This window comes from Oncorhynchus kisutch, linkage group LG3 (genome assembly GCF_002021735.2).
Source record: "Oncorhynchus kisutch isolate 150728-3 linkage group LG3, Okis_V2, whole genome shotgun sequence".
In the NCBI taxonomy this organism is placed as follows: domain Eukaryota; kingdom Metazoa; phylum Chordata; class Actinopteri; order Salmoniformes; family Salmonidae; genus Oncorhynchus; species Oncorhynchus kisutch.
In genome coordinates, this window is record NC_034176.2 from 72,090,892 (window position 1) to 72,105,951 (window position 15,060).

At 41.7% G+C, this 15,060-nt stretch overlaps 1 protein-coding gene across 3 annotated transcripts in view; it reads left to right on the forward strand.

Moving 5' to 3' along the window:
• tub (TUB bipartite transcription factor) overlaps positions 1–15,060 on the forward strand; it is a 120,251-nt gene that overhangs the window by 68,360 nt on the left and 36,831 nt on the right. For all 3 annotated transcript variants that reach the window (XM_031813696.1, XM_031813684.1, XM_031813691.1), the window contains exon 2: positions 11,135–11,186. In XM_031813696.1, coding sequence (XP_031669556.1) covers positions 11,135–11,186 — 52 coding nt within the window. The remainder of the gene's footprint in view (positions 1–11,134; positions 11,187–15,060) is intronic.

A 15,060-nucleotide genomic window follows, 5' to 3' on the forward strand; every position in this document is an offset into this window, starting at 1 on the left:
CAATGCCTCAAACTATTTAAACGTTTTGGGTAGCCTTCCACAAGCTTACCACCATAAATTGGGTTAATTTTGGCCCATTCCTCCTGTCAGAGCTGGTGTAACTGAGTCAGGTTTGTAGGCCTCCTTGCTCGCACACGCTTTTTCAGTTCTGCCCACAAATGTTTTATTGGATTGAGGTCGGGGCTTTGATGGCCACTCCAATACCTTGACTTTTTTGCCACAACGTTGGAAGTATGCTTGGAGTCATTTTCCATTTCGAATACCATTTATGACCAAGCATTATCTTCCTGACTGGTGTCTTGACTTTTCCATCCTCATGATGCCATCTACTTTGTGAAGTGCACCAGTCCCTCCTGCAGCAAAGCATCCCCCCACAACATGATGCTGCCACCACCATGCTTCACGGTTGGGATGGTGTTCTTCGGCTTGCAAGTCTCCCCCTTTTCCTCCAAAGATAATGATGGTCATTATGGCCAAACAGTTCTATTTTTGTTTCATCAGACCAGAGGACATTTCTCCAAAAAGTACCATCTTTGTCCCCGTGTGCAGTTGCAAACCGTAGTCTGGCTTTTTTATGGCAGTTTTGGAGCAGTGGCTTCTTCCTTGCTGAGCAGCCTTTCAGGTTATGTCGATATAGGACTCGCTTTACAGTGGATATAGATACTTTTGTACCTGTTTCCTTCAGCATCTTCAAATGCTGTTGTTCTGGGATTGATTTGAACTTTTTGTACCAAAGCACGTTCATCTCTAGGAGACAGAACGCGTCTCCTTCCTGAGTGGTATGACGGCTGCATGGTCCCGTGGTGTTTATACTTGCGTACTATTGTTTATACAGATGAACGTGGTACCTTCAGGAATTGTAATACAGTCAATTGTAAGTGAAATAATCTGTCTGTAAACAATTGCTGGGAAAATTACTTCTGTCATGCACAAAGTAGATGTCCTAACCGACTTGCTAAAACTATAGTTTGTTAACAAGAAATTTGTGGAGTGGTTAAAAAAGACAAGTTAGAATGAATTTAAACAAAGTGTATGTAAACTTCCGACTGCAACTGTGTATGTATGTATGTATGTATGTATGTATGTGTGTGTGTGTGTGTGTGTGTGTGTGTGTGTGTGTGTGTGTGTGTGTGTGTGGCGCGCGCAATTTCCTTACCCAAATATGACTACTTGGTCATTTCTAAGATCATAAAACCCCTTATGAATATGTTTTAATTTGTTTACCAAAGTAATTGATTACTTTCTGTAAGTTATTCACCTCTAAAACAATTAAGTTAGCGACAACACTAGATGCCCAGATCCGCTATCTAGCTCAAGAACTAGCTTGTCTAACGTTACATGGAAACTTCCAGAACCAAAGGAAAAGAAATGGAGAAAACATCAGTTGGACAATTAACAGCAAACGATGGTATGGTTTCAGGTACTCCTCTTCAGAATTTAACTGTGGGAGGAAATACTGCTATGGGTGATGAACATTTGGTGAACACAGACAACAATTGTCACAACTTGCGTCTAGTCCCCAGCTCGGGTCGTTACCTTACGACCCCGGCACTCCAGTCAAGCCCCAGGGGAAAAGGATGAGAGGCCAAGAGGGTATGTCACTTCTTGAGATGCAGAACAATATTCTAATGCTTTTGACAGCAAAGATAGATGAAAGGGAGAATATGATGAAAATTGAGGCCAAGAAAAAAATCTGACTATCTTTGGAGAAGTGAAAACCCTCAAAAGCGACATGAAGAAAGTGGAAGTTATCTGCCAGGAAAATGAAAAGAAAGTGGCTGAACTCGAGCAAAAGGTGAATTTAGGCGGAGAGATACCAGCGCAGGTGGAACCTGAGGCTCCATGGAATACCAGAGCAGGCGGGTGAGGACATCAAATGCAGAGTTGTTGACATCTGTGGAGCTGTCATTCCCGATCAAGACAAGAAACAGAGGACAACCGTCATCCGGTTCACCAACAGATCTACACGGGATCATCTCTGGAGGCGAGCAAAGAATTGTGAGTTCCTCATCAAGCAAAAATGTAGGTTCACGGAGGATCTGACCTCAGTGGACAAAGTGACACGAGAGAAACTGTGGCCGATGGTGGCTGCAGCTCGAAAGGCAGAGAACGTCATTTTTCTGTTTGTGCAAGTGTGTGATCATCGAATGGAAAGAAATGCAGACAAATCAGAACATTTGAGAGAGAGCCAGAGTCTATTTCGGACAGAACTGGTAGGCCTAAAAACTGCCTAATTTTCAGGTGAAAAGCAGCCTTTTATTATAAAGAATGTACACAAACATTTGAATGAGAAAAGGCTGACTTGAGGACTGGTAAACTAAACATTAACTATGGGTGAGTAACTGCTTATTCTAAAGTCTGCACAATGTCTCCCCCTTGTGGAAGTAAGAATACTTTGGTAACTTTATGACCAGTATTGTTTGTTTTTTTGTTTAGAGAGGTTAATAATGGGATGGAAATCCTTTTGAGTTACATATCCTTAGGAAAAGCTTATATTAGCATAACAAGGTTATTGGTTGAAGTTTGTTAAAATAATGTTAAGGGCATTTGTAATTTACTCAAATGTCTATTTTCCTGTATTTCAAACGGTTCTTTCTACAAGAGACTCATGCTTGTTCTTCCGATTTTAGCTTTTTGGACAAATCAAGGGGATAACAATATCTGGTTATTATATGGCAACAACCACTCTGTAGCTGTAGCAGTTTTAAGAGGTGCATCAGTAGTAAGACTCACCACTCTGGACGCTGGTTAATTTTAACAGTGAAATATTTTTTATTAGGGAATATTTATGCATCCAACAACAACAAAAAACAAAAGGATATTATTTCAAGAATTTGAAGAGATTAATAATATAGGTGTATTTCAGAATATCAAAATGATCTTAGGTGGACATTTTAATTCTGTATCTAATGTGATGATTGACAGATAACAGATGCTAACAGATCCAGCATTGTTAATCCTGAGTTAAATCATCTGTCTTGGTCTTGGATTAGTCGATATTTGGAGATCGAAATATCCTGATAAAAAGGACTTCACTTGGAGTAACAAGGACATGTCCAGACAGTCAATAATTTACTTCTGGTTGATTTCTAATTCATTAGATAATACTGTAGTCAAGGTATCCATTGAACCATCAATTCTTACTGATCATTGTAATATTTGTGTTGTGGAGAAATGACCAGGCAGGAGACGGGAGTACAGTTTTCGTTTAGTCAAAACCCCTCGTGCTCTACAGTTCCCAGCACCCCAGAGCGCATGTGCATTTCCTATTAGGCGTAGTAACGTAACACTGCCGTAATGCATTACTACTTAGTGACAGCACAGTAACTAATATAAACAGATGTAGATCCCAAATACTACAATCATAAAGTTATATTCTTATCTTTAAATGTTAATGGATCTGAAGTTATTAAACCGAATCGGAGTTATTGGAAACTCAGTAACAGATAGTTGATAGTTTCAAGACGGATGCCAAAGATGTTATACAAGAAAATTGGATGAAACCCCAACTACTTAAGTCTTATGGAAAATATTGTAAATTAATGAAGTATGAAATAAAACCTACATCCAGGTTGAGAGGTAAAGAAATTGCTGAACTTAAAAGATTGAGTGAAGATAAACTTGTTAAGGAAATCCTTTCTCTAAGCTCTATGGAGGACCTTGATGTAGAAGGAAAGGTCAGTTATTCTCTTTACAACTAGAAATGGACTGAATGTATGAAGAGAGAAAGCAAAAGGTGCATTTGTAAGATCAAGAAGGAGATGGTTGGAGGAAGGTGAAAAAAAACACAATATTTTTACAATTTTAGAGAGAAAAACTAATGAATTTACATCTATTCATAAACTTAATATAAACTCAGCAAAAAAATGAACATCCTCTCACTGTCAACTGTGTTTATTTTCAGCAAACTTAACATGTGTAAATATTTGTATGAACATAACAAGATTAAACAACTCAGACATAAACTGAACAAGTTCCACAGACTATTTTATTTAATTCACCTTTATTTAACCAGGTAGGCCAGTTGGGAACAAGTTCTCATTTACAACTGCGACCTGGCCAAGATGAAGAAAAGCAGTGCGACAAAAACAGCAGAGTTACACATGGGATAAACAATCGTACAGTCAATAACACAATAGAAAAATCTGTATACAGTGTGTGCAAATGAAGTCAGGAGGTAAGGCAATAAATAGGTCAACAGTGGCGAAGTAACTACAATTTAGCAATTTACACTGGAGTGATATATGTGCAGATTAGGATGTGTAAGTAGAAATACTGGTGTGCAAAAGAGCAGAAAAACAAATATGGGGATGAGGTAGGTAGTTGGTTGGATGGACTATTTACAGATGGTCTGTGTTCAGCTGCAGCGATCGGTAAGCTGCTATGACAGCTGACGTTTAAAGTTAGTGAGGGAGATATAAGTCTCCAACTTAAGTGATTTTTGCAATTCGTTCCAGTCATTGGCAGCAGATAACTGGAAGGAAAGGCAGCCAAAGGAGGTGTTGGATTTGGGATGACCAGTGAAATATACCTGCTGGAGGGTGTGCTACGGGTGGGTGTTGCTATGGTGACCAGTGAGCTGAGATAAGGCAGAGCTTTACCTAGCAAGGATTTATAGATGACCTGGAGGCAGTGGGTTTGGCAAAGAATATGTAGTGAGGACCAGCCAAGGAGAGCAGGTCACAGTGGTGGGTAGTATATGGGGCTTTGGTGACAAAACGGATGGCACTGTGATAGACTACATCCAATTTACTGAGTAGAGTGTTGGAGGCTATTTTGTAAATGACATCGCCGAAGTCGATGATCGGTAGGATATTCAATTTCACGAGGGTATGTTTGGCAGCATGAGTGAAAGAGGCTTTGTTGCGAAATAGGACGCAGATTCTAGATTTAACTTTGGATTGGAGATGCTTAATGTGAGTCTGGAAGGGGCATTTACAGTCTAGCCAGACACCTAGGTATTTACAGTTGTCCACATGTTCTAATTCAGAACCGTCCAGAGTAGTGATGCTAGTCGGGCGGGCTGGTGCAGTGATTGGTTGAAGAGCATGCACTTTGTTTTACTAGCATTTAAAAGCAGTTGGAGGCCACGGAAGGATGTGTTGTATAGCGTTGAAGCTTGTTTAGAGGTTTGTTAAAACAGTGTCCAAAGAAGGGCCAGATGTGTACAGATTGGTGTCGTCTGTGTAGAGGTGGATCAAAGAATCACCCGCAGCAAGAACGACATCATTGATATATACAGAGAAAAGAGTCGCCCTGGGAATTGAATCCTGTGGCACCCCCATAGAGACTGCCAGAGTTCTGGACAACAGGCCCTCTGATTTGACTCACTGAACTCTCTGCCGATAAGAACATGGTGATTGACAGAGTCAAAAGTCTTGACCAGGTCGATGAAGACTTCTGCACATGGCCTTTTATTGATGGCGGTTATGATATCGTTTAGGACCTTGAGTGTGGCTGAGGTGCACCCATGACCAACTCGGAAACCAGATTGCAGAGATAGCGGAGAAGGTACGATGGGTTTCGAAATTGTTGGTGATCTGTTTGTTCACTTGGCTTTCGAAGACTTTAGTAAGGCAGGGCAGGATGGATATACGTCTGTTGCAGTTTGGGTCTAGAGTGTCTCCCCCTTTGAAGAGGGGGATAACCGTGGCCACTTTCCAATCTTTAGTAATCTCAGACGATACGAAAGAGAGGTTGAACAGACTAGTAATTCGGGTTGCAACAATAGCAGCGGATAGTTTTAGGAAGAGAGGGTCCAGATTGTCTAGCCCAGCTGATTTGTAGGGCTCTAGATTTTGCAGCTCTTTCAGAACATCAGCTGTCTGGATTTGGGTGAAGGAGAAGCGGGGTGGGGGTGGACCTAGGCCAGTTGCTGCAGGGGGTGCAGATCTGTTTGCCGGGGATAGGGTAGCCAGGTGGAAAGCATGGCCAGCAGCAGAGAAAAGCTTTTTGAAATTCTCAATTATTGTGGATTTATCAGTGGTGACAGTGTTTCTTAGTCTCAGTGCTGGAAGGAGGTGCTCTTATTTTCCATGGACTTTACAGTGCTGCAGGACATGTGACTAACAGAAATTGAATAATGTGTCCCTGAACAAAGGGGGGGAGGGCAAAATTAAAAGTAACTGTCAGTATCTGGTGTGGCCCCCAGCTGCATTAAGTACTGCAGTGCATCTCCTCCTCATGGACTGTACCTGTTACCCCACTCTTCCACCAAGGTACCTGCAAGTTCCCAGACATTTCTGGGGGAATGGCCCTAGCCCTCACCCTCCGATCCAACAGGTCCCAGACATGCTCAATGGGATTGAGATCCGGGCTCTTCGCTGTCCATGGCAGAACACTGACATTCCTGTGTTGCAGGAAATTACCCACAGAACGAGCAGTATGGCTGGTGGCATTGTCATGCTGGAGGGTAATGTCAGGATGAGCCTGCAGAAAGGGTACCACATGAGGGAGGAGGATCTTCCCTGTAACGCACAGCATTGAGATTGCCTGCAATGACAACAAGCTCAGTCTGATGATGCTGTGACACACCACCCCAGACCATGACGGACCCTCCACCTCCAAATCAATCCCCCTCCAGAGTACAGGCCTCGGTGTAACGCTCATTCCATCGACGATAAACTCGAATCTGACCATCACCCCTGGTGAGACAAAACCGCGACTCGTCAGTGAAGAGCACTTTTTGCCAGTCCTGTCTGGTCCAGCGATGGTGGGTTTGTGCTCATAGGCGACGTTGTTGCCGGTGATGTCTGATGAGGACCATGACTTACATCAGGTCGACAGGCCCTCAGTCCAGCCTCTCTCAGCCTATTGCGGACAGTCAGATGGAGGGATTGTGTGTTCCTGGTTTAACTCAGGAAGTTGTTGTTGCCATCCTGTACCATTCCTGCAAGTGTGATGTTCGGATGTACCGATCCTGTGCAGGTGTTGTTACACGTGGTCTGCCACTGCGAGGACAATGAGCTGTCCGTCCTGTCTCCCTGTAGCACTGTCTTAGGCGTCTCAGAGTACGGACATTGCAATTCATTGGCCTGGCCACATCTGCAGTCCTCATGGCTCCTTGCAGCATGCCTAAGGTTTATACATCAGGCCTACAAGCACTCAGTCCAGCCTCTCTCAGCCTATTGCGGACAGTCTGAGCACTGATGGAGGGATTGTGCGTTCCTGGCATAACTCGGGCAGTTGTTGTTGCCATCCTGTACCTGTCCCGCAGGTGTGATATTCGGATGTACCGATCCTGAGCAGGTGTTGAAACACGTGGTCTGCTTCTGCGAGGACGATCAGCTGAGTCTAGTAATACATTTTTTTCTTTATTGTGGTGAAGGTGCCGCCACTGCTCATGAACTACTGGCTAAAAATATACTGGTGTACCGGAGAATCTCTTTAATTCAGAGCCATTCAGTGGCTAGCCACGTTATTAACATAATTTTATCAGGTTCCCATGAAGCAATTGTAATGACAGTCCACTACAACATACCAGAGTTTCCTAGTTAGTAAAGGGTAGTATTCTATGTTTAATTTCATTGTGTATTAAAAACACATTTTGAGATCATTGTTAGGGGATTTCAGCAGTGGTTAGAAGGGGGAATTGGGCTTCCCTGGAAAATGTTGTCTGAGGTTGCAACAGTAACCAAGGGGGGCAGGGCTTAGTGAAGGGTCTGTTGTGGTCATTGGTGTGTGATAGGATCTAATTGATGTTTCTTTGGTTTTGTCATTCAACAATGATGACAGCCTCACTGTATCTTTTAGTGCTTTATAATAACTGTAGTAGTTGACTGGTTATTCATGTGAAAATATTTTGGACCTGTCTTTATCGTGTACCTATTGACCCACTTTAAAAAAATATCCTTAAACTGAAGTACACATCCAATTCCAATGTTGTGTAGGTTACTGTATTATTGGTGAGTCGTAAAGTTTAACTGTAAAGCTCATATGAAAGTCTATTTGGGGAATATATGGCACCGTTTTACTGTAATCCAATTACATGGGGATTTTCTCATGCAGAATCTGGTGTAGTAGAATCCATAAAAAGCTCTGCTCATTTCCCCCAAAGTGTATTTTCTCTACTACTACCACATTGGGAAGCAGCAGCCATTGTTTTGCTCTGTGTGACCCCTGCATGTCTCTCTCCATACATTGGTAATGCATTCTGCTGATTATAGGCATTCTCGAGTCAATATCTGCCCCAAATTGTTAATAATGTCAGTGTTATTTATCAGTTCGCTTATTTTTGGGTGAAATAAAGACTTATGTCTGCTCTCGATGGCATTACTACTGCTGCTGTTGCTACTGTTGCTGCTGTTTCCTCCAAGAGAAGCTCCATTGCCATGGTTGCACGGCTTCCTCTGCTCCTATTGGCTCCTCGTTGCTATAAGTTACGGAGCTGTCTTGCCATGAATCTCATTGAGAGATTGCGTCAGGAGAACTGGCCTCCTATAATAGAGCAATAAAGGTAGTGATAGATCTGTGTGTACGTATGTACACGTACTCATGTTGCTGCTTCTAAGAGAGCACACACACAGACACACACACCAACATTAAACACACACGCTTGAGTGTCCTGGTTTTGTATTTGACAGGTTCTAGGGTTCCTAAACCCACTTATTAGAGGATGTATTCATCTGAGAGGAAGAGCCACCATAGGGATTGGTTCAATATGAGCCTACCAGGAACAGTAGTTAATTTCAGTCAATCTAGGAAACTAATAAGTTCCTTTCATTAAATAAAATATCCTCATAGAAAATAATAATTTAACATTTAATTTAATTTGCTTTTGTATTTGAACTTTTTGCTATATAGTTTCTTGTTAAGCGTGTTCATCGTTAAGTGCTCTATGACAAATGACTTTGTGAAGAGAATGCATCAAAAAATATGTTTCTTATATATTTTCTATATTAAGATGAGATTACGATGATAAGAGTGATATAGCAGTAGTCAGTGACATTAGTAATGTAGATAATAAAGGTGGTATTGATGTTGTAGGCCAAGGTGTTAAAGGTAATAGACAGGATGACGTATTAGGTGACGCAGTGCCCTCTTCAATAATTGTCCTCAGGGACAAGAGCCCTTAAACAACGCACTACACTGACATGTTCAGGCACTGCCACGGATTCACATTGCTTACCTGCGGGAGGTTGACATGGAAGGGGAGCTGAGGGTTGAGAAGAGGGGAGGGGGGAACAGTGGGAGAGCGGGTGTTCCTCTCAACTTGGAAGCCTGGCCAGCCCTTCATGGATGGTTTCTCAGAGCGATAAGCAGTTCCTCCCATCAGATGGAGCCTGCCTGGTGCCTCCATGAAAAATGTATGTATGGGGCCTGGTGGCGAAGCCGGGCGAAACAAGGGGAGGTGACCCGGGACTCAGCTGCACCTCTGTGGCCTCTCATTGAATCCCATGTGAGCCAGCTCTAAGCCAGCCTAGTATACCAGATTCACCCTGGCTCTGGCAGGTCACAGCCAAACACACACAGCACTGCCAGGGAGGGACGCCAGGCTACCTATACTGTTCCTACTGTACACAGAAGCTAACAATTACATATCTACCTTCTGTAAAAAGTGCCTAACACTTTAAAGTACACAAACTTTAAATGTGGGCCATGTACTGTATTGTGCATACTAAGAGACGTATATGCATACTGTACACACACAGGCTACTTGAATATAGTGCAAGTGCTTGCACAACAATCATACATCACCAATTTCAATGAAAATGTTTGATATTTAAACCAAGGAAAAAACAGCATAAATTGCATCAAGGACTTGGCATTAGAAATTGTGGAATTGGCATGATTTCAGAGAAATGCCATTGGAAACCTGTATCATATTGAGTGTATTAGACAAGAGTGTATCAGTGAAAAATATGTCCCTGTTTTATTTAGTAAAACGTAATGTAAGGCATTTGATCTAATTGTTTTATAATAATCAATCCTCATTGATTATTCATGTGATGCTGGTAGACAGCACAACATTCTAACTCTATTCTGTGGAGGGAACATCTAAATAGAATATCTGCTAAGACATCCCTCTGCACTGCAGGTAAAACACATAAAACACTCACTAGGAACTTCACCAGCGCTGTTCCCAATAGGGAGTGCATTAATGCATGACTGTTGGGGGTCAAGGGCTACTATTCAGACTACGTTGTTATTGACATCAATGGGCGTGGGTGGGGGGGGAGCAAGAAGAGTAGAGGTGTCTAATGCACATTCTAGCTTACCACTGATGCAGATCAATTAACATGTCTTCTCTATCGTAATGCGGTAGTTGACCCTCATTGTAACAGCTGTGTTTATGTCATTATCTACCTGTCTGAAACACATTCACACACTTGATTGCTGACTGTCGCTAGTGAGTGTTTTTCTGTGTGTGTTTCAGAAAGGGAGATGTACAGTGTACGTGGCACACACGTGGCACCCCCCCCCCCCCCACTCCCCCAGCTGAAGGAAGCACTGTTCCCCTTCCCCTCACCTTCAGCCTCTTATTGTCTTTAATTAAGAACCCTTTCGTTTAAATGGTCTGGACAATGCCAAGCAACACAGAGTGATTGGGCAATCAGGGAGTGTGTCATTGCTGATTTAGAGGTTGCGCATGTTTGGGGGTGGGAGGGATGGGAAAGATGGCGACTGGCTGAGACAGAGCGTTACCATTGCCTTTATAGTCCGATCACATAGGATAAAGACGTTAGATCAACGTCCAATTGTGATTATGATTAGAATTTTCCCTAGTACTTCATATACATGCTGTTTTGACTGATTTCTGTATGATGTCATTCGACACGTTTTGTAATGTAATCGGAAGAGTTATGTGTCGCTCCCTAGGCTACATGACATGTCACTCCCAATAACTACTGCGTCTCTTCCAGTGACAGACACTGCATTTTCAAGAGATCACCTGTTGTTTTCTGCTTCACAGGAAAGCTTCATGAGAGAGATTAATGTATCACCTTTTTCCATCATTTCCAAGTGGTTCTCGTAGTGTATCAAACAGGAGAGGAAACTCATGTTTTTCTTATCTGGAGTGTGTGTCTGTTCTGTAGAATGTCAAAGAAATGGAAAAAGCTTTTGTTTTAACCATCTCTCCCTCTCTCTCTCTCTCTCTCGCTCTCGCTCTCGCTCTCGCTCTTGCTCTCTGCAGTACCTTGGACGATGAGGGCAGCAACCTCCGCCAACAGAAGCTAGACAGACAGGTAAGTCTCCCATGTCCCTGTACTGTACCAGAGTAGAGAAGCTCAGCCACTTATTGATATGAACCTCATCTGTTGTTCCTTGGCTGGTAGAGGAGCCTGTAGTGTGAGGAAAAGCGAGGAAGAATACACTCTACAGCGGGGTTGCACAATAATTGCTCAATTTCTGTGAACTAGAAAGTTCACACACCTGGTTTTCATGGTAGAAAATAATTCCATCTCTCTGATTATTCCTTTCCTTCCAGTTCTCTGCTGCCAATGACTGGAACGAATTGCAAAAATCACTGAAGCTGGAGTCTTATATCTCCCTCTCTAACTTTAAGCATCAGCTATCAGAGCAGCGTACCGATAACTGTACCTGTACACAGCCAATCTGTAAATAGCACACACAACTACCTCATCCCCATATTGTTACTTATCCTGTTGCTCTTTTGCACCCCAGTATCTCTACTTACACATCATCATCTGCACATCTATCACTCCAGTGTTAATGCTAAATTGTAATTATTTCACCTCCATGTCCTATTTATTGTCTTACCTCCCTACTCTTCTACATTTGCACACACTGTACATAGACTTTTCTATTGTGTTATTGACTGTACATTTGTTTATGTGTAACTCTGTTGTTGTTTTTGTTGCACTGCTTTGCTTTATCTTGGCCAGGTCGCAGTTGTAAATGAGAACTTGTTCTCAACTGGCCTACCTGGTTAAATAAAATCTCTATATTTTTTAAGGCAGGGATCAAAGCCAGCTTATCTGGCTAATTGTTTTTTAAGGAGATCAGTGTTATACTTAAGCAATAAGGCCAGAGGAGGTGTGGTATACAGTTATTAGCTGTGGTATATTGGCCATATACCACAAACCCCCAAGGTGCCTTATTGCTATTATACACTGGTTAACAACGTATTTAGAACAGTAAAAAAAAAGGGAAATCATACCCGTGGTATAGAGTCTGATATATATTACGGCTTTCAGCCAATCATCATTCAGGGCTCAAACCACCCAGTTTATAATGTGTAATAATGCTCTATCAGAAGTGTATTAAGCCAATCAGCCTTTGTCACTTCTGTGCTGTTTTGATGTCCATGATACATGATAAAGATGTTTAGCAAAGTGATGTCTCAGACCTGACCAGCGTAGAAAATGGCGTCGACAGCAGTGACACACTCAAGAGACTCATTGATTAACATATTTTCATCAGCCCTGTGTAATTCCATCAAGATACTGGGTTACATCAGCAACCTCTCCCTACATGTTACATTTATTGCATTTCCTGAAATGTAATGTAGGAACAAATTGCCGGAGATTATTTTCCAAATGATGATCTGAGGCTAATCGTAGTGGATTAAAGGGATAGACAGGGGATTAGGGTTTACGGTACTACATTAACATAAACCAAATCAGCAGAGAGACTTTCAAGCATTTAAGTTAACACTACTCCACACTGCTTACACAAATCAATCTGCAATGCTTTCTGAGGATTAAAAGTCAGGAAATGGTTGGAGATGCTAATTGTTAAGTGATCTAATAAACATGGGAGTGGTTTTAATGAACATTGCAAAACTCACTCACCTATATGATGTGCAAGTGATGTCATCCTACGTCATTCTTCCAGGTCCTATCCCCTAATCCTTGAATGGGTTTGATGATTATGTCATCACATTTGTGAAAACAGAGAGTGAAAATAACACCTTTTTTTTGTTTTGTATTCTAGCACTTTGGATTTGAAATGATACAATGACTATGAGGTTAAACTGCAGACTGTCAGCATTCATTTGAGGGTATTTTCATCCATATCGTGTGAACCGTTTATAAATTACAGCACTTTTCGTACATTATTGGGACAAATTGACTTGTGTATTAAAGTAGTAGAACATTGAGTATTTGGTCCCATTTTCATAGCCCACAATGACGACATCAAACTTGTGACGCTACAAATTTGTTGGATGCTTTTGCTGTTTGTTTTGGTTTTGTTGCAGATTATTTTGTTCCCAATAGAAATTAATGGTGAATAATGTATTGTGTCATTTTGGAGTCACTTTTATTGTAAGTAAGAATAGAAGATGTTTCTGAACACTCCTACATTCATGTGGATGCTAACATGATTATAAGTAGTCCTGAATGAATCTGAATAATGATGAGTGAGGTAATTACAGATGCGCAAATTGTGCGTCTAACTTTCTCACTCATCATTATTCACGATTCATTCAGGTCTCAATACTTTGGGTCCCCTAAAATGGGGGGGACTATGTACAAAAAGTTATGTAATTTCTAAATGGTTTATCCGATATGGATGCAAATACCCTCAAATTAAAGCTGACAGTCTGCACTTCAACCTCAGTCATTGTATCATTTCAAATCCAAAGTGATGGAGTACAGAGCCAAACAACAACAAAATTGTCACTGTACCAATGCTTTTGGAGCTCACTGTATATCAAGTTATATTTCTGTTTGTGGATTAATTTACTTCTGCGAGAGGCCTTTTATGACGTTTTTGCGCTGAAGCAATTGTGCTACGTTTTTACCCATTGAACACCGTTCAAAAACATCTTACTGTAAAACTATGCATCACTTTCATACCGTATTGTGCTTAGGGCTGGTATAATTACTGTAAAACTATGCATCACTTTCATACCGTATTGTGCTTAGGGCTGGTATAATTACTGTAAAACTACGCATCACTTTCATACCGTATTGTGCTTAGGGCTGGTATAATTACTGTAAAACTATGCATCACTTTCATACCGTATTGTGCTTAGGGCTGGTATAATTACTGTAAAACTACGCATCACTTTCATACCGTATTGTGCTTAGGGCTGGTATAATTACTGTAAAACTACGCATCACTTTCATACCGTATTGTGCTTAGGGCTGGTATAATTACTGTAAAACTACGCATCACTTTCATACCGTATTGTGCTTAGGGCTGGTATAATTACTGTAAAACTATGCATCACTTTCATACCGTATTGTGCTTAGGGCTGGTATAATTACTGTAAAACTATGCATCACTTTCATACCGTATTGTGCTTAGGGCTGGTATAATTACTGTAAAACTGTGTGACTGACACTTATGGATGAAGACCATCATGAAAATAAAACAACCTTCAAACCCATCAAAAAATAGTATTCTATTTTTTTGGGTGAAATGAACAGCTGACTGAAGACAGGACGGCCGGGCATTTGTAGCTTTGTAAGAACCATCCTGATCACTGCAGCGCTGCAGTGGCCTGCTGGTATTCACTCAGGGAGTTCCCATTGGGTTCACACAGTGTGCATTTAGTGACAGAGGAGATGAGACAGTATTATAGTCTGTACCAGGAGTCTGGTGTGCTGCAGACGGTTCTGTTTGTCTGTGTATCTCTGTAGATTTTCTGCAGAATTGACCAGGTCCCTCTTGCAAAACCACTTGTCATGTTCAGTAATGGGACATACTGGTCAAATAGATTTTGGTTGCATTGGTTTGAGCCTTGAGTTTGAGGTTTTGGTTATGTGGTTGTCTTTACTGTGAGTCTATTATCCATGAAACTCCCATGGCTTGGTCACTCAATAGCTGAGGACAGAATTACCATTAATGCTCAGCTGCTTTGCATATGAAGACAGAAGGATCTGATGGGATTTCCGCATAACACAATAATTTGGATATCCACTCTAGCTTCTCCCTCATGTGGGTGCTAGCAAGCGTGCTAGGTATCAACAGCCAATCCAGTAGGGGCTGGAAGCTATAGTGAGCTTTGATTGGTTCATAGTGTTGCGATATCAGAGCATTTGTATAAAGTTCAGCTTTCCCCAACTTTGGTGACGCCCTGTTCATGCTCCCTTGCCCATGCTCGCATCGCCCAACGTTCCCCTCGTCCACTTCACTTCCCTCCATTGA